At 42.9% G+C, this 24,366-nt stretch overlaps 1 protein-coding gene across 1 annotated transcript; it reads left to right on the top strand.

Annotated features, from left to right (window-relative positions):
* Window positions 1-5,442: 5,442 nt before the first annotated feature.
* On the top strand, window positions 5,443-23,096 carry AK3 (adenylate kinase 3). Its single transcript, XM_077817631.1, has 5 exons — window positions 5,443-5,748; window positions 15,102-15,221; window positions 19,721-19,893; window positions 21,077-21,195; window positions 22,684-23,096. Exons 1-5 carry the CDS (start codon window positions 5,601-5,603, stop codon window positions 22,805-22,807), a joined length of 684 nt encoding a protein of 227 aa, XP_077673757.1. The 5' UTR covers window positions 5,443-5,600; the 3' UTR covers window positions 22,808-23,096.
* Window positions 23,097-24,366: the final 1,270 nt, after the last annotated feature.

Below are 24,366 nucleotides of genomic sequence, written 5' to 3'. Positions count from 1 at the left end.
CTGACTTTATCTAGCTGCAATTTCCAGCCATTGGATTGTGTTATCCCTTTCTCAGTTAGACTGAAGAGCCCATTATTAAATATTTGCTCCCTGTGTAGATACTTGTAGACTGTAATCAAGTCATTTAACCTTCTGTTAAGATAGACCAGAGGTGGGCAAACTACAGCCTGTGGGTCACATCCAGCTTGCAGGACCCTCCTGCCCAGCACCATAGCTCCTGGCCCAGGAGGCTAGCTCCCAGCCCTTCACCCGCTGTTCCCCCTTCCCTGCAGCCTCAGCTCACTGTGCCAGCGGTGCAATGCTCTGGGCGGCAGGGCTGCGAGCTCCTGGGGCAGCGCAGCTGCAGAACCCAGCCTGACCCGGTGCTCGGTGCTGCCCGGTGGCGTGGCTGGCTCCAGTTGGGCGGCACAGCTGTAGCGCTCCCAACCACCAGTGCTCCAGGCAGCGCGGTAAGGGGGCAGGGACCAGGGCGGGTTGGATAGAAGGCAGGGGAGTTCAGGGTGGTGGTGAGGGGGTGGGGGGTGGATGGGGTCAGGGCATACAGAGGGCGGGGAACAGGGAGGTTGAATGGGGGCAGGGGTCCTGGGAGGCAGTCAGGAAGGAGGGGGCATTGGATGGGGCGGTGGGGGGCAGTCAGGGATGGGGGTTCCAGGGCGAGTCAGGGGACGGGGGGGGTTGGATGGGGCAGGAGTCCCGGGGGGAGGGGCCGTCAGGGGGCAAGAAGCAGGAGGCGGAGAGGGGGTGGGGGCTGGGCCACACTCCCCTCCCCTAACCGGCCCTTCATACAATTTACGAAACCTGAAGCAGCCCTCAGGCCAAAAAGTTTGCCTGGCCCTGAGATAGACAGACTCCCATTTCAATAGGAATTGCTCATATGGAACAACTGCATAAATGAGCTTCAGATGGGTCACAGATGTTTCCAACTACACAATCCTAAGAAAATCCATATCTCATAAACCTTGACTTGTATAGAATATTCCTGGCTTTCCTCTTTCACTCATTTCTACTCTATTCCTTTGTGTTCTCTCTCTCTTTTCTTTCTCTATCCCCCCCGCCCATGCACACATTGGCTCTTTGTGGCCCTTTCTGTCTCATCTCACTGCTGTCTGTTACCCTCCAAGGCCTTCTCACTGTCATTTGTTACACAAATCCCTAGTGTCAGTTCCATGTGCAGCCACATCCAAACAAAGAAGGGAAATAATTTGCTGTCTTTCCAGACTACTATTTTAAGACAGTAGCATGTCCCACAACTGACTCACTCCACTGGCAGCCGGGGTATCCTTGTGTCAAAAATCATGATAAGATGCTCCTGAAAGGGTCCCTGGCAAGAAGGCTGCAGAATACAGCTCAGCTGGCAAGTGTATGTGATGAGAGGAACAGATGCTATATGAATGTATTGCTATATTTATGCAACAAAAAGATGTATCCTCCTTCCCCTGGCTGGCACCCCACTGGGGCTTGGGACCAGGAGTCCAGGGATGCTTGGATCTACAGAGGAAAGTGGCTCCAAGGGTTGCCCCATTCCCTTGTCTCTGACTGACATTCAGGGGCCAAGGAGAGGATAAGGGACGTAGCAGGTAGACCTCAATGTAGATTACGAAATTGTTAACATAATTTATTCTTAGAATACTAGGTTATCACAAACTTACCTTTACTGATTTTTTAAGAGATACAATTATTTTCAGAAACATGACGCTTGGAGAATGACAGCTTACATGCTTATGTTTTGGTTGGTTGTTCAATTATTTGAAATAGTCAAGCTAGTTAAGAAAATTCCTAGGAGGTCTTTGCTTTCTGTCAATGTGACAGCCCCCCCAAATGTCAAGGAAAATAACAACTCGGCCATTAAATCTTGTTTGTTACCTCCAAGTGTGTTTACACAGACTCTGAAGTGCAGCTTTATAACTTCTATTTTGCATTAAAATTCTGTATTATTTGATGTTATACCCTGTTTTCAAAGATCTGTAAAAGCATTAGTTATTAAGATTTGCGGATTCATATAGAATATTTGATAGGAGCCTTTAACTGCAAATTGTAAATGTACTGCCAATGGAAGGTCGTAAATCTAGGAACCACTTGGTCAAAAAGGTTTTAAAGGTGACCTCTGCATATTCCAAGAACAACTGATGGGCAATATAAATGTAGAATATACTGTCTCTTCAAATAGTTTATGAGCTTTTTAGTGGTTCTCACTGTGTTCTGTGTTCTAGAAGATCTCTGAACCCAGCCAGAGCAGAAATATAGCTGGCCTTACATGTTGTTTCTATATAATAAGCATGGTTATATGGATTCCCCATGCCCATCTGGTTTCTTTATATTATGCTATTGTGTAAACAGCAAAAGCCACAACAGTAATGAATGCTCCAAAGGACAGTCCTGGTCCTATAGCTTTTAGTTTTACACATGAGTAAAGAGCAGGCCCAGCAGCAGTGAGAAGGGCATTCAGCACATAACCAAGTTAAACTTTAGTTAATGGTTACTTAGCGTGTTAAGATAAGGGTAATCAAATCTCATGCTTCAGGCAAATGCTGGTGTCAGGAAAAAGACTTTTCTTCTACACACAGGATTGTACAATTATGTAGATACACTAATTTAGACTTTGATGGACCAACGACGTACTGCACTACAACAAATCCTATGTGAGTTTGCCTCCTCTCGATCCTTCTGTGTTGCAACTGTGATGAAACCCCACTAGAACAAGGAGCTGGCCTGTGGAGGAGTCAGTGATGTTTTTTACTACGTGGCTGATTTTTGTAATATATTTACCCTTATTTTATAGCCCACGACCAGTGACTGCCTCCATTCTGTGCCGTGGCTCTACTTCTGAGCCCTTTGTCATCTGAACTGGTGTAAAACAAGGCTGTGTACTGGCAGCCACCCTTTTCTCCATTTTCTAAGCAGCTATGAAAACGTTAACCCAAGATGGTTTGCCACAGGGCATTGGCATCCAATATTGGACTGACGGCAACCTTTTCAACCTTTCTCATCTCCATGCCAGAACTGAAGTAATATCAGCAACAATAACCAAACTCCACTCCGCAGATTATTGTGCTGTAGTTGCACACTCAGTGGAGGATCTACAAACAGGACACGAGAGGTTTCCTTTTTAACTCTACTAATACTAAACACACAGGCCATGAGAAAGCAACCAGACCTGAAGAAGACCTCTGTATAAGCTCAAAAGCTTCTCTCTTACCAACAGAAGTTGGTACATTAAGAGATATTACCTCATCCACCTTGTCACTCATGAGAAAGAAAACATTTATATTTATTTTGTAACATCAATTCTCTCTCTCCAATATCTTATTTTTTGGAACTTGAGAACAAACCATTACAGAGCGCTTTCAAATAAATTTCCTACACATAGACATATATTTATATACCATGTTTGAAGGGACACCATTAATATAAACTATCACATTTCTGCCTGAAAATGTTTTTCTGACTATTGTTGCAAGCAACATCTAAAACTACTAAGAAATTAGAGGGAAAAAATCTGTTTCAGTTCATTTACTTTGTGCATTTGTCAGTACTTATTAGATAGTCACTTTCACTGTATCTCTTTTTGCCATATCTCCTGCTTGCCAGAGGCTTCACACAGTATTAGGGTATGGACAAACTTTTTTAAAAATGGGAAAATGTGATTATAGTACAAAACTTGGCAAGAGGACTTAAGGGGAACTGGAGGAAAGCAGCAATTTGCACTGACTGAGTTTACCCCTCCTTGAAACTGGATTTATCTCAGCCAATGCTAATCACAGCTTCCTTCGTCTGTGGTAGGGGGGCAAGATTTTTTTAAAAATCCATAGTTTGGCACCTAAATTAATGGAATGATTTTCAAAAGTCCTGAACACCCAGCAACTGAAAATCGGGTTTTAGGCCTTGAGCTATTTAGGATTTAGGAGCTTAACTTTAGGTTCATAGTTTTGAAAATCTTAGACGGATGCAGCTGAACTCCATTGTGGGCCACCAATGATTGAAATCAGGGCTAATCCTTACTGTAGACAAGGATTTGGGTGCTCAGTAAGTGTTATGCTCTTCAGCATCACTTGCTGAAAATACTAAAATGCATACTAGTGCAATTATGTGTGCAATTGCTCATTTTAATCATGCAGCTCATGTTCATTTGTTTGAAAATTTAGCCCTTCTTAATGTAGATATCCGGCATCATTCTCCGCTTGTGCTGCATCTTCTAAACCAGGGGAGGCCAGCCTGTGGCTCTTCAGAAGTTAATATGCAGCTCCTTGTATAGGCACTGACCCTGGGGCTGGAGCTACAGACGCCAACTTTCCAATGTGCCGGGGGGCCCTCACTGCTCAACCCCTGGCTCTGCCACAGGCCCAGCCCCCACTCCACCCCTTCCCGCCTTCTCCCCTGAGCCTGCCCTGTCCTCCCTGGCACCCTCCCCCCATGCCAGGGAACAGCTGATCAGGAGGTGGGGGAGTGAGAGGGAGGCGCTGATTGGTGGGTGGGAGGCACTGGGAGTGTGCGGGGGGGGGGGGGGGGGGGGGAGGCTGCTGACGTATTACTGTGGCTCTTTGGCAATGTAAATCTGTGAATTCTGGCTCCTTCTCAGGCTTAGGTTGGCCACCCCGTTCTAAAACATGATTTTGTTTGATACCTAAATTTCTGCATTGTTTAGTTTTTGCTTCATTTAGTGTCTTGAAAAGTTTCATCTTTGACTGTTTGCATCTTGAGCTGCTTCACTTAGTTCCCTGAAGAACTAATGGACACAGAGCTGTCTTGCAGCCTGTGAACTGTTGTACAGCCGTGTTTGCTTTGTCTTAGCTGGAATATGGATTTGTTTGCCAAACAGGATGTCCCAGCCAAGGCCTTCAAGGAGATGACTAGAGCAGTGCGAAAACGTTCACTCTGGAGGCGGTGTTATAGGGTTGATATGAAATTAAACAGGCAACCCCAACATTATCTCCTCTGTCAATTCCCACTCAGACCCTGGCAAGTCCTTTTGAACTGTGCCACTGACTCATGACAGGCGGAGGGCACCTTTACAGCGGCCCGCTTTCCTGCCCTGGCAACATCTTCTTTCTTTCCTTCTGTATCTCCCCCCTTCCCGTCCTTCCTCTGTATCTCCCCCTCCGACTTTTCTTCTTTCCCGCCCGGGGGGCCCAGGGCCCGCAGCTAAATTAGTGGCTGCCCTGCCCTCAGCGGCTGCGTGAGGGTTTGATGGGGGCATAAGGCGCCTTTTAGGACCAGCGCCGGTTGCTCCTACCAGCTTCCCCGCGCCGCCTCAGCCTGCAGCCTCCCCGGCCCGGGGCAGCCCTGCGGGACGGGCGGGGGTCGCTGCTGCACGGGAGCCTGGGGCTCGGAGCTCGAGCCGCGGGCCTGTGCGGGGGGAGCCAGACAGACGGGCCGGGGAGGGGAAGGTTGAAGGCGGGGAGGAGGGGCTGGGCTGGGCTTTCTAGGCAGCGCTTCCACTTCCTGGCCCCGCGAGTGCAGCGCCGTCCCGCCGCGGCCGCGCCACTAGCCCAGGGCTCCGCGCCGCGCGGGATGCGCAGCGGCCGCAGCGCCAGAGAAGGGTTCCCCGGGCGCCGGGCAGCGAAACGGGTCCCCTCCCGCCAGCCCCAGCGCGGCGGCTCGGCATGGTGGTGCGGCCGCTGCTGCGGGCCGTGATCATGGGCCCGCCGGGCTCCGGCAAGGGCACCGTGTCCTCCCGCATAGTCAAGCACTTCGCCCTGAAGCACCTCTCCAGCGGGGACCTGCTCCGGGACAACCTGCAGAGAAGGACAGGTAGGGGCGGGCAGGGGGCCCAGGCAGCGGCCGCCGTGTCTCCTCCCAGAGGCTGCCGACCCTGCAGCGCCGGGGGCCGGCTGGTGAAGCGAAAGTCATTTTGAAGGGGGGATGGTTGCGCTGGCACAGGGAGGCTCCGAAGCCCAGTAAGTCCCTGTGTACCCAGCCTCCCCGCCCCTGGCTGTGGCATTTATCCTGCCCCTGTCGCCAAGGCAGAGGAGTTTCTAGGAGCTGCCGTGTGTACTGACCGCCCAGCTCCTCGCTCCTGAATAAATTGCCTGTAGCCTCAGCTGTTTGGGTAATGGGGATCCTGCAGTCCCCTGGCTCCCTCGCCTAGATCTGAGCTTGAATTCCCTTCGGGGACCGTGTGGGCCCTTTGTCTTTCTGAGATCGGTAAATCAAAATAGCCTGTGGTTTGGGGAATGGGTCTTCGGCCATTCAGTTCACCGCACTCAGTGAAGAGTTTGCCTGGGTGTCCTTGGCCATAACTCCCTTGTTCAGATTGCATGCGAGTTGCATGCATGCCATAATCCATTCCTGCTGCCAGGGGTTTACACTTCAGTCGTGAAACAGTTACATGCTTGGGAACAAATGTCCAGTATTTGAGATGTCTGGCATATCTTTCCCCCAGAGGTACTGAGTGCTCACATCTCTGATGGACTTCAGTTGAAGTGGGTGCTCTAAAAACCAGGACCCAAGTTACTGACTTTGGAATGACTTCACAGGTAGCGGGGGACTTCTGAAGACTTGGGCCATAGTTTGTAAAGTGCATTGAGTTCTTTTGGGTTGAAAGGTGTTACATAAATGCATGACATGATTAATAATAAGATCAACTGGGAGGGGGAGAGTGAGCCCAGAAGAAGACAACAGCTCCTTCTCCTTTCAGAGACTCCAAAGGTTGGTAAGAGGGAGTTAGGTTAGGTGATGCAAATTGGGAGAGCTGAACTGGTGAAACGCAGGGGGGCCTTTTTGGTCACGTGTTTAAATTAAATAACATACTTAAAAGGTGTTGAGGTGCTGAGAAACAAATCTTATGTGTACATATAGTTAAGTAGAAACACAATAATCTGGAGGTAAGGGGATAGATTTAGTGTCCCAAATAACTGGTTAAGCAGTCACAATTCATAATAGTGAAACACTGCTTCTTGGCAGTGATACTGATGCCTTAAGGCTTTTGTTGAATTCTGGGCTGTCATACTTTTTCTTGTATGAACCATATCTAATAGAGATATTATCTTATGAAACATGTCCCTTCTCATTCATGATCACATAACATTCCAGGGGCAACTACAGTCACAGTTTATTGGGGAAAGTAATGGTTTTATTATTAGAAGCATTTTTATCTGTACTTTAATTCCCTTTCCTAGACAGTATCATGTTATCCACAGGACACCCTCCCCGCATCCTTGTAGTCCATTTGATTGCAATTTGGTAGGTGGGGTAAGGTACAGTCCTGACACCACAGATGGAATGTTGATAGCTTTAAAGCGGAGGGCTTTATCAGGAACCAGCAGAAATGGGGTTAATATTAATTGTGCACATTTATAAAATAGAAATGGTCATCTGTGTTTCACCTCTTTCTAACGTTTTGTTAAAAATAGATGAAACATTGATTGTGGCTGGACTCTATATGCAGTATAGGTTAAAGCATTCCCCTTTATTTTTCTTATGGTGTTAGTTGTCTGCAGAGGGTTTTTATGTGTTTGCTTTGGCAGCTGGTATGAAACTCATTTAATGTATGAATATCTCTGTGGAATATTTATATGAGGATTTTAATGTCTTGAAAGCACTTGGATATAAAGCAGTGTTCAGCAAAATCATGCTTGAAGTGAGTGCTCAGTGAAAGTACAGCATATTGCTCGGTGTTTAGTTCTTGTGGTTTTAATATTAAATGGTATCTTAAACCTAGACTCTTAGATGTTGTCCCTGGAAAAGGCATAAAAAGTGTCACAAGCACACACTGAAGTTCCATCTATACTGCATTGCTTCCTGTGGGCCCAGTCCTAACACCCATGGAAATCAAAAGGAGTTGAGATGACCCCCTAAGTTAGGGAAATATTTAAAGGTGCTCACTTCTGTCATGGTTGTGTTGGTAAGCTCCCCTCCCGCCTTTATTAACCAAACATTATTTGACTATTTAGTGACATAGGCCAAGATTTTCAGAAGTATCTAGTGATTTTGAGGTGCCTCAAATACTGGATGCCCAAACTCAGAGGTATTAAGAGGTCTGCCTTTTCAGAAAGTGCTAAGTACTTTCTCTTTCAAAATCAGGCCTCTTTAAGATGTCTCAGGTTGGCCTGCCAGAAAATGAGGAGCCTGAAATCAGTAATTGCTTTTCAGAATGTTGCCTTAGTCTTAAGTGTCTTTTAAAAACAAAACAAAAAAGACCAAACCCCTAATATTACCCTGTCTACAAGTAGCTGTTGTAACTGTGTCAGCAGTGACTGTTTAAAAAACAATGGGCAGAATTTTCAAATGTGGGTATTGTCCACACTAACATTTTAATTGTTTGTAAGCCATTGGTGGCATTGTTGGGTTTAAACATAGCTACGCTGTGTGTGGGTAATAACAGACGAATAATAGTCGTGATGTCAGTTGATGGTCTTACCCCTGTCAGAGTCTGACGGTATGTCTTCACTACCAACGCTAAAGTGCTGCTGTGGCAGCACATTAACGTGGCTGTGTCGTCAAGGCACCAGCGCTGGGAGACAGCGCTGTAAAAAAAAACACCCCACCCCCATGAGGGGAGTAGCTCCCAGCAGCTGCAAAGATCATTTTCCTTGCCTGTTGCTTTGACTATGTCGGCCCCTATGCATCCCTTCACTGGCTCTCCCTTTTCTGTCACATCAAACATAAGTTACTTGCCTTTACATTCAAGGCCCTGCTTGGCCTATTTCCTCCCCCACTCTCCACCTATTATCTCTCATTGAGATGTCAACTTCCTCCTCTGATCAGCATATGATCCCAGACTCTATTGCTCCCTTGTTAAATTTTCAGAGGAGCACTATTGTTCTTTCTCCTGTGCTGCCTCTCACACTAGGTAGGTGCTCACTGTAAACATCTGCAAAGCTACTTCTTTATTCAAATTCCTTCTTAAAAATTCTTATTTGCTATGATGCCTATAACTAACTGGACAGTGGTTAGGCTGCTCTTATGCTATCATGCGACCACTGCCTATCATGCTGACCAATATTGTCTCATTGTTTCCTTGTATTCCTGCATCAGTCTGTCTGTAGTTATCTGTTGTTGTTCTGTGCTTAGGTTGTAAGTTCTTTGAGGCTGTGTTTGTATGGCTCCTACCACACTGGGGTCCTGGAATGGGGCTCCTAGGTGCTTAAGAAATTGGGAGGTGTTTTAAGAAGGCTGCTAGACATCTAGATGAGATGTTGGCGATGCAAAACTAAACAGAATGGGAGAAATCAGGGTCAGGGAGGTAGGTTTTGGGGATGTAAAGGTGGTAGCTGAAGCCATGAGAGAAGATAACATCTAGGGAGTGAGCATAGATTGGGAACACGAGGATAAAACCCTAAGCAATACCAACACAGAAGGATCAGGAGGAGAAACAGGAGTTGTCAAAGACACTGAAGGAGCAGCCAGCTCAGGAGGAGGAGAACCAAGGGAACACTGAGTTATGGAAATACCAGGAAGAGTTGGAGAAATGCAATGGAGAAATGGAGAAGGAGAATAGAGAAGAGACTTTTGGAAGGAGTTATATAGCAAGATCTGGATCCCTTAGAATTTGTTCACTGGGAGGCCATTGGTGACCTTGAGGAGAGCAGAAGCCATCTTGAGTGAGTATCAAGACAGAAGCTGAGAGAGTGGGTGTAGATGGCACACTCAAGAAGTTTGGTGGTAACTGGGAGGAAGGGGATGGATGGGAGGCTCGTTGGAAATGCCTCTCAAAGTTTTAACATTACTATGTAGGAAAATTGGGGGTAACAGTCTTGTTTTCCACAAAGAAACAAATGTTGTGAGTTTTGAAGTTAGTGGAAAAAACCCACATTTCTCAATTCTATAGCAGGTCTTCTTTTGAAAATTAAAAAGATTTACAACTGTTTACTAATCCATAGAAGGTTAACTAGAGTTAGACTTTGCCTTTTCAGCAACTGCCACCCTGTTAAAAACTTTGGCAAGAGTTCAGTTGTTGAAGAGAAGAGTCTTATTGAATGCATGTTCTTGAGGGTCCTTAGCAGTCTGCATTTATTATCACGCTTTCCTGCTTTGGAGGGGAGATTTTGTGATGCCTTCTCCGTTGCTAAGCAACCTGTTGCCTGGTGAACATGGTCGAAGTTTGTTGGCTCTGTGCAGTAACTTCCCACAAGGACACCCTAAGCTGTTGCAGAAGTTTTGTAAATAGACATCCATTTTATGCTTTTGGCAGGAACCGAGAATTATAATGGCTCTAGGTCCACAGTTCACCAGATCAAGTCCTACATTATTTTCAGAGGCCCAGATCTGTGTAAAAATACATGAAGGTTTTGTACCGGTATAACTATTTCAGTTAGCACAACCTTAGGGTGGATGTAGCTATACTGGCATAAAGAGCCTTACACAGATATAAGCTACTCCTGACAGAATTCATATGGCTCACATTTTTCTGTGCCCCACACGCAAAAAAACACACAAGAAATCTGCCAGGGGACACACGCCTCTTCCCCGGCAGCGCGCCTGTTCCAATGTGCCCGGAGCAGCCTCAGAGAGGGGGAGGGGGTCTGGGTGTGTGTGCCTGTGTGATGGATCACCGAGGGTGGCGGGGGGGCTACTGAAGCTCGCTGGCGTGGAAGGGTAGGGCTTTTTATTATGCATGAGGCAGACTAGAAACAGAAATGTAGCAGCCTGCCTGAGTTAATTGAGCTCATTCTCTGAGGCAAAAATGTAGCAGCCTGCCTACATAGTAACATTGTTAATGTTCCTATTGTTAGTTAACTGTTCCCATTCTCAGTCAGTACCCCCAGGAGCATAAAACCTGTGAAAGTTTTAAGGCCCTTACATTGCCAGAGTGATGTAAAGGAGACTTATTATAAATGACAGTAAGGGAATCCTCAGATAGGAAGATCTCTTTGCTTTCTCACTGTTTTCCTGTGCCACAGTGGCACAATGGGGTTAGATTACAGCTCAGGATTTATTTTACTTACCCATTTGAAAACAAAAAAGACTTTGAGGGCAAATAAAACATTTACCAAACAGTCAATAAAATGTCAGTACAATCAGAATCAAGCACTTCCCAAAGAGCCAGGTCCAGGACAATGATTAGCAAAACTGTATGACTTTCATGTGTGAAAGTCTGAGCAATTTAAAATGGCATTCTACTTGTTTTCTTTCTGTTTGGTGTTCTGTAATGTAATTTAAATGAAAATCCAGGATTATAACTGGAATGCAGGGTATTAGTTACCAAGTGTTTGTAACTTAACTTTCATGTGTTTAGGAAATGCTGAATAGTTATTGTGACTTTTTGTTTCTGTATTGAAGTTTAAATAAATTACCAAAACAATTGAAACTGGTGTGATTATTGTGCATTATTTTGAAAAATAAAATATGCAGAATTTTGATTTTTTTTGGCACAGAATCCCCCCAGGAGTAGTAAGTTTATTCCCTTCCCTGTCTGCACTTAGGGGGTGTGCCACTTTAATTGCACTAGTATAAGAGGTACAATTTGCATGTGTAGACAAGGCCAAAGGTCCTCTGCTGCAACAAAGTAGTAAGGTATATAAAAGAACAGATCCAGTTCCTTCCCTCTCCCTCTCATATTGAGATCCTCTTTCCAGTTTGCAAAACTCTCCAAGATTTGAAACACTAGGACAACCCTGGTGTTCCTGACACCGCTGCAGTGTTACAACAGGGTTAAAACTAGCATGGTTTTGCTCACAGTATGGACATTTCCCTCCCCGCTGTCCAGAAAAAAAGAAAACCCAGTCCCAATTGCCTTTCGTTTCATTGGTAAATGAAAATAGCTAAACTTGCAGTAGAGTGATGAATCCAACCCTCCATGCTAGTAGTATGGATCTGTAGTGTGTGCCCGCGATGTCAGAATGGGAATTCCCCACACCCCTTACTGCTAGATAGAGCACCTGAGATAAAAGTAATATGGCAGCAGGTGGAGAGTTGACATGCTTTAAAAGTGTATTTTAAAAACGCTTGTTATCTGTCTTTAAGCAGCTACTTGTTTGGCAGTTGCAGTAAGGGAATGTATGTTGTTCCTGCCCTTTTTCCCGAACCACACCCAGAACTAGTTGGGTACAGGATCCGTGCTAGTTGGGGCAAATGGAAATGGTAACAAGGGTGGGGAGCTCTCAGTAATGCTAATAAAGCAGGTTAAGCTAGGCATATGCATGATGAGAGCATGATGTTAGCACTGAGAGCTGGTTTCATGATATTGTTGTGGTGGTAGACACTTCTTTACTAAATTACTTGAACTTGCAGAAAATGAGGGGAATGAAGAAGAGTGAATATTTGGATTTCTGAAATGTGTGACATAGTTTCCCCCAGGATAACACACACAGGACCAGCTTTAACTCAGCTGCATTTCCCTAGTATAACACCTCTTGAATGTGAAACTTTACAGGGTACTAGGTATTTGAGTCAAAGGTTTATAGTCTCTGCAAAATGTGTGTGTATATAGGATGAGGTGAACAGCTACTGTTTATAGGCTTTGCAAAGATTTATAGACTCTGCAAAATGTGTGTATAAAGGATGATGTGGACAATATAAAAATATATTCCTAGCCTGATTGGTATAGTAGTTGGCAGATTAATGCTTTCAGTTGTAGATCCTCTGCTCCTGAACCCCTCCTTCATCTCTGGCCCCGCTAGTAAAGTGATCACTTTGTGCCTGCATGAGAGGTTTTTAGATCCTGGCTATTCTGCTGTTTGCTTTTGCAAGGCTGGAGCAAATACTGTTTGATAAAGTCTTGGAATTTCAATGCATGAGAGTTCTTTTTTCTGAGGAACTGTAGTGCCATTAATTGAGTTCCTGCCCTGTGGCTGCTCAGGGGCACCTACAGTTGAGACCAAGTAGAGTGAGTTTATACAACTAAAACCTAAATTGTCCCACATGCTGTTGTGTGGGAACTGGTGGGACTGCAGAGGAGTGTAATCCCCTGCTTTGTGTTCCCGTATCACCGAAACCTCAGGGCTCCAGCAGAGGGGAATATATGGGGTCCTAGGAGCTCCATTCTGTGGTGGGGAAAGGCTCACCTTCCATTTTATGAAGAAGAGGTTCTCCCACTCCATGTAACTGTATGTAGCTCACCAGGACTAAACTCGTGAGGAACAGATTTCCATGTCTTCTTCCTTCTGTGTAGTGCTGATCATGGTGAGGGAAATCTCTTTGCAATGTAGGCAGAGTAAGGAAAGCTGTGCCGTTTGGAGAAGGGTGGGCCAAGAGCACATCCTGGGATAGGAAAGGGGTAGCATGGGTAAAGAAATAGAAGTGTCTGGATTCAAGCTGTTTTGATTTTAAAACTGCCATGACTTTGAATTTGACTGTTCCTAGACTCTGGGGATATTTGAAATCTGGACCTGATTGCTGTGGCTGATGTCCATCTCTAAGTGAGAGTGTTGTGAACAGCCTAGTTGTGAATACGAACACTTTGCCTTAATTAAGGAAGATGTTCCTACCCTTCTATTGCTGCTTTAAAAACAAACAAAACCTGAAGGCCACTTTTTCCAGTGCTTGAGTGCATCAGTTGCATTTGAGCTATCTGAGACTTGCTAAGGAAGGAGCTAGTAATATTCTGTAAATGAAAAGCTTCTTTTTCTCTTCAAGTTTGCATACTGCCCTCATCACTATAGTACTTGAGTGCCTTCTGATAGTTCTTTAAGCATGCAAAAAACTCTAATTAGAAGAACTGCAGCCAAGACCTTAAAAATTGTAAGGTTTTAGCACTTGTAGTTTTTCGATGTCTTCCCATTCCCACACAACTCTCCTGTTTGGGGTCCTGTAGCTAGCTCAAGAAGAAAGTAAGTACAGACCATCCCTGGGCTATGCAAGATCTGACTTATGCAAATCTGCACTTACGGAAAATGTTCCATAAGCTAGAAATAGGAGGGTTGGGTTTTTTTGGCATAACGGTCAGGTATATGTTTCCGACTTATGCAGAACTGGAGTTATGCAAAGTGTTCTGGAACAGAATGATTGTATAAATTGGGGAGCATCTGTATCTGAATTAACAGTTATGATCCAGTTCTGCAAATCCCCCACGTATAAAATCAATCAAGTTCCACACTGGGAGGACTGGGTCCTAATTTCATAGTTAAAGGACAGAAGGGACTATTATGATCGTCTAGTTCAGTGGCTCTCAAACTTACATTTCAGCATATAGTATATAGAGCAGTATAAACAAGCCATTGTCTGTATGAAATTTTAGTTTGTACTGACTTTGCTAGGGCTTTTTATGTAGCCTACGCAAATATCTAGATGAGCTGATGTACCCCCTGGAAGACTTCTGTGTACCCCCAGGAGTACACGTATCCCTGGTTGAGAACCAATGATCTAGTTGACATGGATAACACGAGCCAGAGGACCTCACCAAATAACTTCTACATCAGACCCCTAACTTCTGCTTAAGCTATAGCATATTTACATAGCAATTTGTGAGGGTATGTTTTGTGTGCTTCTTGTTTTTTGAGGAAACCAACCATAATAAACGGTTGCCATCTAACCAAACCAGTGGAGGAGTGCTGGTATTAAATATTAGTCAATACCATGTGAATACAATAGTGTCCACAAATGATTTATGAAAGCATATATCACTTATAAAAACACTCCTTTGTAAATCTCGATAAAGTGAAAGAAATAACATTCTCTAGCTATAGTGTTTCAGACGCATGTTGCTTTCTTAAATACTCAAGGAGGCATCTAGTTGGAACTTTGATATTGTCTTTTAGTAAAACGTCATCCATCTGAAAAAGACATTAACGTTCACCATACTGTAGAACTTAATGCTAAACTACATGCAGAAAAGTAGTCAATAGGACTGCAACTTTTTGATCAGGAAATATGAGGCAATGTTAGGCCCTTTCATTCTTACTGGACCCAGAGCATTTGTGTTCTTGGTTTGTTCTACCTTTTTAAAGAGGCTCTATTGGTGACTTTCTCCTGTTTCCAGTCCTAGGACCTGATCCTGCAAACACACATGAGTAACTTTACTCAGTGTGAATACCCCCACTGGCATCTGCTCTAAATTGTAGTGAAAATGAGGGGAAAATATTTTTTTCTTAGATTTAAAAAAATATCACACGTCAGTCACTTATAATTCACAACCCTTCTACCCTCAGGCTTCTGACTAAAGTTATTTGTATCCGGGCTGCTGAGGGGCATTGCTACATTAGTATATGCTTGTTTTGCTTCCATAGAGGTCGGTGTCATTGCCAAGACCTACATCGATCAAGGGCAGCTTATCCCAGATGATATCATGACACGGTTGATGCTGAATGAGCTGAAAAATCTACACCGGTACCACTGGCTGCTGGATGGTAAGTTAAGATACAGGGGGAAATCATTTGCATGTGGGAAAGACAGGAAATGTAGATTGGAAAGATTGTGTTCCTTTCACTTCTAAGACAATTAGTGGACACCTAGTAATTATGCCAGGGTCTTGAGAGTCAGAAAATCAGAATTCTGCTTCTGATTCTTCCATTAAACTGCCATGTGACCTTGGGCAAATCACAGCCTCTCTGCCTCAGTTTCCCCATAAGTAAAATGTGGATAATAGTATGTATTCTACTTTATAGGGATAGTGTGAAGCTTAATTAATGTTAATAAAACGTTTTGTTATTCTTGGATGAAAGGTGAAAGATCAAAATGGTATTAGTTCATACAGCGTCTATCACAATGGGGATCTCATCCACGACTGGGGCTCCTAGCTCATATGGTATAATACAAATGGCTGAATTTTTGTTCTAGAATAGTTCAGTTTTTTTAAAAAAAAATCCTTATTCTTTCAGGATATAACCATTCTTTTGGTAAAGTTACAAAGTGAAACAGTCAAGCCACGAAATACCAAAACTAAGATTGCACACACAAATTCAGCTGTGCCCTCTTGTATGTATACAGTCTATAATTATATGTTCACATACTGGCTTTTCTTTTTCCCCTGAAGGATCTCTATCTTGTTGGAATACATAGCTTTAATCCTGTGAGTGAATGGGGGCAGGAATACCTATTCAATAAGACGGATGTTTTGCAGATCTGTGCCTTACTTTTAACCACATTCGATGTCAGCCACAACAGCGTGAACCTGAATGTGCAGCCGTACAGCTGACAGCACTCATTGGACAGAATGAAGCAAGGCTCCACAGTTGATACATGCTGTCCCCATGTCCTCTCTCGGTTTAGGTTGCAAACTCTTTTTGGACAGGGACCTTCAGCCAAAATCATCGTTAGTGTAATTCCATGGAGTTCAATAGAGTTTATATGCTATATAAATAATATTGGTCTACTAAACATGTTCATCCGAAAACCCTTAGTTCTGCAACTGCAGTTTGTCATGGGTAGCTCCAGGGCAGACTAAACTGAGTTGTTTACTGAGCTGCTGTAATGCTGATATGGCAAAGTGTGAGTTTCTGCACTCTGAAAACAGTTTATTGGCTTTTACTGAACCACTACAGATGTAGAGACTTGAGGCTTGTAGGCACTGAAGTGACTTTTTTAGAGTAAGGTTTATTTTTGCAGAGCTGTAAACGCTTTTCCTCTGCACTCAAACTATATATATGCTTTATTGTACCACTGCATATACTTTTTTGGGTTTGTATACACACCCTTTTTTGATACAGCAGTAGGTCAAATATTTCACTGAAATGGTACTTACTGCACCTTTCATCCAAGAGTCTTGAAGCACTTCAGCTCTCATAATAGCCCTGTGAAGTGTAAAACCTGTTTTCCAGTTGAGTAAACAGAGGCACAGAATGGCTGAGTGACAAAGTTGCTGAGTGAGTCAGCAATAGAGCTGCAACTCCCCACTCTCTCACATCTAATTTTTAGACACATTCCCTCATCTACAGGTCATCTCAGGAAATGGAATGAGAGGATCATCTATTGTAACACAAATAGGACCTGAAGGACTGTAACACATACACAGAAAGTGAAGTACTTGGCATAAGTGAATTGGTTCCTCACTTTGCGGGCATGTCATTAAGCTGAAATACTAGCTGTAAGGCCTTCTCAGATTTTTCAATATGTGCTTTGTTGTAAGGCTCTTTTGCCTTAGTTGTCCTTACTCTCATGATAGGGCGGTAATTGCCATTTCCTAATGGTATGCGAAAAGGGCTTTCTCCGGTTTAAACCTGCTAGAGCATGTCTACATGGGGAAATATACTGCCATAGCTAAAATCTGGAATAACTCACCCTATGGACACTATTCCAGAAAAGTAACTCTTATTCCAGAATAGCAATAGTGGAATAAGAAAAGGAGTACTTGTGGCACCTTAGAGACTAACCAATTTATTTGAGCATGAGCTTTCGTGAGCTACAGCTCACTTCATCAGATACATACCGTGGAAACTGCAGCAGACTTTATATATACACAGAGAATATGAAACAATACCTCCTCCCACCCCACTGTCCTGCTGGTAATAGCTTATCTAAAGTAATCGTCAGGTTAGGCCATTTCCAGCACAAATCCAGGTTTTCTCACCCTCCACCCCCCCACACAAATTCACTCTCCTGCTGGTGATAGCCCATCCAAAGTGACAACTCTTTACACAGTGTGCATGATAATGAAGTTAGGCCATTTCCTGCACAAATCCAGGTTCTCTCACTCCCTCACCCCACTCCAAAAACCCACCCCCATACACACACAGACTCACTCTCCTGCTGGTAATAGCTCGTCCAAACTGACCACTCTCCAAGTTTAAATCCAAGTTAAACCAGAACATCTGGGGGGGGGGGGGGAGGAAAAAACAAGAGGAAATAGGCTACCTTGCATAATGACTTAGCCACTCCCAGTCTCTATTTAAGCCTAAATTAATAGTATCCAATTTGCAAATGAATTCCAATTCGCCAGTCCTTGCCTACAGACAGCCCCGCAACCTGAAGCAAATACTCACCAACAACCACATACCACACAACAGAACCACTAACCCAGGAACTTATCCTTGCAACAAAGCCCGTTGCCAATTGTGCCCACATATCTATTCAGGGGACACCATCACAGGGCCTAATAACATCAGCCACACTATCAGAGGCTCGTTCACCTGCACATCCACCAATGTGATTTATGCCATCATGTGCCAGCAATGCCCCTCTGCCATGTACATTGGTCAAACTGGACAGTCTCTACGTAAAAGAATAAATGGACACAAATCAGATGTCAAGAATTATAACATTCATAAACCAGTCGGAGAACACTTCAATCTCTCTGGTCACGCAATCACAGACATGAAGGTCGCTATCTTAAAACAAAAAAACTTCAAATCCAGACTCCAGCGAGAAACTGCTGAATTGGAATTCATTTGCAAATTGGATACTATTAATTTAGGCTTAAATAGAGACTGGGAGTGGCTAAGTCATTATGCAAGGTAGCCTATTTCCTCTTGTTTTTTCCTCCCCCCCCCCCCCAGATGTTCTGGTTTAACTTGGATTTAAACTTGGAGAGTGGTCAGTTTGGACGAGCTATTACCAGCAGGAGAGTGAGTCTGTGTGTGTATGGGGGTGGGTTTTTGGAGGGGGGTGAGGGAGTGAGAGAACCTGGATTTGTGCAGGAAATGGCCTAACTTCATTATCATGCACACTGTGTAAAGAGTTGTCACTTTGGATGGGCTATCACCAGCAGGAGAGTGAATTTGTGTGGGGGGGTGGAGGGTGAGAAAACCTGGATTTGTGCTGGAAATGGCCTAACCTGACGATTACTTTAGATAAGCTATTACCAGCAGGACAGTGGGGTGGGAGGAGGTATTGTTTCATATTCTCTGTGTATATATAAAGTCTGCTGCAGTTTCCACGGTATGTATCTGATGAAGTGAGCTGTAGCTCACGAAAGCTCATGCTCAAATAAATTGGTTAGTCTCTAAGGTGCCACAAGTACTCCTTTTCTTTTTGCGAATACAGACTAACACGGCTGTTACTCTGAATAGTGGAATAGTTTCTTCTGTCGCTATTGCTAGTCAATTGCCCCACATAAACAAGGCTTTAGAAATAAGTGCTTAAACTCTTTGTGGAGAAACATTGGTTCCCTTTCTCTTCAGGTAGATTAGGTTTATTCAGTAACAAAGATGTTATCTTCAGACACTCCACTGCTCAGATCTGTTATTAATCTGAAATAATTGGATTAAAATTAACTATTGCCTTGATTCAAAAGTATGGTTGAAAGGCCAAAAAAAAAAAAAAAATCAGTATATTTCTAGTTTTTGTTAATGATGCCAGACTCCTGTACAACCTAAGTAAATATTTTTACTGACCTCGTTCTTTAGTAGAACTTTGGACACTAGATAGTTTAGAGTAGGGCCTGTTGTCAGTTTCCTTTTAGGCAAATTAAACCCTGGAACATCTCCAGTAAACTTCAGTGGCAACACAAAGGACGAATTTGACCCTTTATGGCTACTACCAGTTACTTCCCTACTTAGTCCTGACTTTTGCACTGCCTTGGCGTTAAATCAGTTTTATAAGGAATGTTGAGATTACACAGGCTGCTTAGAATGGATTTTGTGGAGAACTTTTCAAAATCTGATGTCCAGTCAAAGTGGCCAGTGATGGAACAAAGATGAATGGGAGGAAATAATAGCACTAAGGATTTTTACTTTGTCTTGGAGGTAGCTGTCAAGTGAAATGAGGAATGAGGGTAGGAGAGGAGAGACACTGGGATGATATCCAGAAAAACTAAAGGGAGTGAGGTGACCCTAAGTTAAGTGATACTCCAGAGTAGAGATTGTTGTGCTACGTGACTAGCAGTTTCTTTAAGTTGGATCCAGGCCATTTACTGTGTGTTAAATAATGTAACTCTGCCTTTGCTCTACTACTAGTTTATTTTTCCTTAAAGGTTTTCCCAGAACAGTTCCACAGGCAGAAGCTCTGGATGAAACATGTCAGATAGATACTGTGATTAACTTGGATGTGCCATTTGAGACCATTAAACAACGGCTCACTGCACGCTGGATCCATCCTGGTAGTGGCAGAGTCTACAATCTTGAATTCAATCCTCCCAAAGATGTTGTAAGTGTTAAGCTGTAAGATGTAAAGCTAAGTGTGAGTTGTGATTGTATTTATCAAATGCACCTGTAACCCATTCTTTCCCTACTTCAAGCAGAGGTTCTCTGTACTGGAATTGTAATATGCATATTGTGGTACACTGAAATAGTTTGGAACACATGAGTGAAATCAAGAAGTGGATTCTTGAATGGCTGAAATGCAACAGAGTCCTTATAAGAGCATGATGGTTTTTCATTACTGACTTTTGATATGCTTATCACAGGATGCTACCGGTACAATTTGTTGATTAAAGTATTTTTAAAACAATCCCAAAACTACTTGCTAGTATAACTCACAGGTCAAGTCAGCTTAATATATGATTAGTCAAAACTGTTAAGAGACCGCTTAGGTTTTAGTGTCCCTCATACCGTGGGCCAAATTCTGTCCTCTGATACACAAAAATAACTTCAACGAGTGTTGCATGTGTGTAAGTGAGGGCAAAACTTGGCCCTATATCATGTAGGATTAAGTTCTAATGACTTCCACTTGTTAGCACTAAAGTCTTTTCAGTCTACTGCTGTTTTAAATCACTCAACCTCACTATTAAAAGGTGTAAAGTGCCTCCAAAAGAAATTGAAAGTGCAAGGTGAGGTTCAAGTAAAAACCTGCTGTTTAGGCCCATGTTCTGTTTGGTCATTCCCGTAAATGTTCTGCTCTGTTGGTTTTTATGCTGTCTGCTATACACTAGTCATTGTAACATCTCTTCCATATTCTATCTTCCAACCATATGGCCATGCTGCTCTTCATCTTTTACAAGCTGTTCTCAGAGACCATAAATCATATCTGCCTTTTAGTACTGCCAGTTGTCCATGACATTTCTGAAACAATTCTAGACATCCACCATTCTGCTCCACTATACATCAAGGGTCACTATACATAGGTTTCTGTTTTTAGTACATGTGACTTCACTGACTTGTGCTCCTCTACTACAATCTGAAAACAACAGCTACTCCATGCATCTGGAGTTTAAGTATGTTTTGTATACTGCTGAAAGTAAACATCTTACCGACAAGATGGATGGTAGCTTATCCTCTACTTTAGCTAAGAGCTGTTTTTTCTTTGACTAACTAGAAATTGATACTAACAGAATAACACAAAGTCCACTTAAACAGAAATATAAAGTCATTTTGCTCTTAACCACAATTAGGGCCTTGATGATATTACCAGAGAGCCACTTGTTCAGCGTGATGATGATAAACCAGAGACTGTTACCAAGAGACTGAAGGCTTATGAGGCACAGACAAAGCCTGTTCTGGACTATTACCGGTAAGTAGTAAATAAACAAACACTTCTCTCCACATTAGGATGAACAGGAACATTTCTCTTAAAATGCACAAATACCACATTGGTGAATGACATAACCACTTAGCATTTAAGTCACTTTCCCTCTCAACTTGTTACACAATAATAGTAAAAGTATAATGACATATGTTGGATTATGGGTAGATCTCCCTCCCCCCCATTTACTTGATTAAAACCTCTTTTCCAAGAGCACTTCAGGAACAAAAAGGTACAGTGATGTACAGCACCTTTTACTGCAGTCATAGGAAGCTTTACAGTAACAATCAAAATGATCAACACTTCAAAAGCAAGGGCAAGTTCCACAACCGTGGAGCTGTTTCAGTAGGTATTTCCTTCCCGGAACTTTCACTGTATCAAATATCTGCCAATATTTTTACCTCAATGGCTGGCCAAGGACTTAAGGTAGTAAAAGTTGCTAGGGGATAAAAGGCTAAAATCAGTAAGTGGCATGAGTGGGTAGAAAAACTTGTGAATTAATACAAAACGTGAGTCAGATATTTTAAAAACAGGAGTGTGATGTGAGAATATGGTATACTGCATTGCAGGAGGAAAATGGGGAGAGAAAAGTAGTCAAGCTTTGGAATAGTTGATGGGTTTTTCCAAATCTGTCTCTTTAAGCACAGGTGCTCTAGTTAAGGTGCAGATATTTTATGAATACCATTGGGGCAATAATGGATTCCCATGTAGATGTTTAGACATTTATCCCATTACTAAACTGACCTTTTGTCACTCAGAAATAGTCCCAAGCCTTTCAGTAATTCCCTGCATGTCTTGTACAGGGAGGGAGCGCTTTCTCTGGAGGGAAGAGGTTGAAGAGAGGGTACTTTAGGTCAGCAATGGTTTTACTGACTTCAGTGGACTTCCTTGGGGGCACAGGTGCATTGTAGGATAAGGGCCTATTTTATCAAGTCATAGTATGAATGTACTCTGTAAAAATGCCATTGACAGAACATATGTGGCAACTAAACAGTCACTCCCAAGGCAAATTCTATTTAAATCTTTACTCTGTTTACATGGTATAACTTTAAAATTTAGTGTTTTGCCCACTTGGCTATACAGAACAATGAAATTGTATTAGTATTTGATCAAGGCTTTTAGAGCCAATGATTGTTATGTAGTACCTGCTTACCTTAGGACTAACCCTTCATTCTTTTTCATTTTCTTCATAGTTCAGTAGTGACTACCTCAGAGCGCTTTTTCTCTTTTGGAATACACCAGATCCGATATGGTCACTAACTTTGCTCTCCCTTTCATGTGTACCACTCTAAAGCATGAAACCTTTGACATACCTAGGTTCTCCTTTTAGAAAACAGACGGTTGCTCTTGGGGCTGAACTCTTACATGTCAACAATGTTGCCAATACCCCTCCACCAGGACAACCTTTGAAGTATTTTTCAACTCTGAAGTGGAGATACTGATTTGTCTATACTTGTTCTTTTGTCTCGCCTTTAGAAAAAAAGGTGTACTGGAATCTTTCTCTGGAACAGAAACCAACAAGATCTGGCCAACGGTGCATGCTTTCCTCCAAACCAAATTACCAGAAGTGAGCCAGCAGGAAGCTGCCCCACACAGATGAAGTTGGGTCTTTGTTGGTAAGCACAAGCTACCAGCTGTCTCCATTTTCAGAGTGATTGTCTAGAAGATTAGAAACTTGCAAAAATCATGGTTTTGTTTTACTGTTTGATAGGCCAAACAGATCAGTAGCTAAGATCTAATCTCCAGCTGTCACCCCACAGCTTTTCAACTTCGTGCATTCAGATTTTTCATTTCTGTATACTCATTTTAAAGCTGTATTTTTATATGCAATTTACCAAATTCTTGTAAAACGGTGACCAACTGTAATAAAAAGCAACTAGTTTCATGTCTGTGCATTTGCCAAAAAAAAGTCAGTGTCCTTTTTCTGAAATGCTGATCTGGATTTTTAGAAAATGAATTTGAGTAAAGGCACCAGCATTTTTTTTTCCTCAACATGATACATTAGGCAAGATGGCTTATAAAAACTCACGAGCAGAAGTGTTCAAAATTCACATTGCCGTGTCAACTGCTCATGCTTACCAAGCACCTTTCAGCAAATGTAGAACAATGCATATTTACACTGTAGAAAAGATGCCGTTAGCTAGATACTGTGGATACCAAAGTCATGTAGTGAAAGTGGTGTAGCTGCAGGCTGAGTAAGGAAAACAGTAGTAACTCTCATTGAGAGCTGGTTGCAGTTCAAACTCCTATACTTGTTTGTAGCAGGAGGTTGTCTTGATAGCCCCAAACTGGATCATTGTCAGAGGGTAAATCACACTCTGATAAAATCTGCAGATAAGTATCAGTGGTGTTACCAACAACAGTAACCCAATGCACCATTCTGCCCTCATGGAATTAATTTAACAGGCAATGGAAAATTAAAACTTTGCTTATAATCATGAATGTTGTACCTCACCTGGTCCGCTTTCATAAAATGGCTTAGGAAGATGGTGACCAGTCACTTTGAACAGTGCATAAAACTCATCTAGAAAACTTAATCCAAAACCCATTCAATGAAAGGGGAAAAACTTTGACAGCTGTAAGAGATTTAGGCACACCAGTGCAGAGCATACCAGACTTAATATTCAAAGCGATGAATTTGCAATGTGAGGTCAAGAAAAAGGCCAAGGTAACTTTGGCTACATTCCTAGCCCACAAGAAGATCATTCTCTGTAAGGATTGGTTCCCCCTATTAGCAGAGTGATAAAGTGAGTTCAGGAGAGCTACTGAATTACAATGGAAGAAAATAAGGCCAGATATTACACATTTAGTTGGACTAGATAACTACTCCAGCAGAAGCAGCATGTAGATCTAATTGCCTGAAGGAAGACTAATAATTTGGGCTTGTACTCCTAAGAGTAATGGAATGTAATTCAGAAGAGTCAAGTTTAGAACAAAATGTCAGAAAAATTTGCTCATGAGATCAATGAGGCTTTTGCCTGGCCTCTTATTTAACATAAGAAGCTATGCTTATTCGGGATACTTGATTAGACAAAGCACTAGAAAGCATACTAAAGAAAATGGGATTAGATATCTTATTTTCATGAATCCTGAACATTGACACTATACAATAGTCAATTAGGGGCTCTGGTCATCTTAAATTTCAGTCACACACAGCAC

Source organism: Eretmochelys imbricata, chromosome 5 (assembly GCF_965152235.1).
Source record: "Eretmochelys imbricata isolate rEreImb1 chromosome 5, rEreImb1.hap1, whole genome shotgun sequence".
In the NCBI taxonomy this organism is placed as follows: domain Eukaryota; kingdom Metazoa; phylum Chordata; order Testudines; family Cheloniidae; genus Eretmochelys; species Eretmochelys imbricata.
The sequence above is the reverse complement of the archived record's forward strand: the minus strand, read 5'-3'. Positions and strand labels throughout refer to the sequence as shown.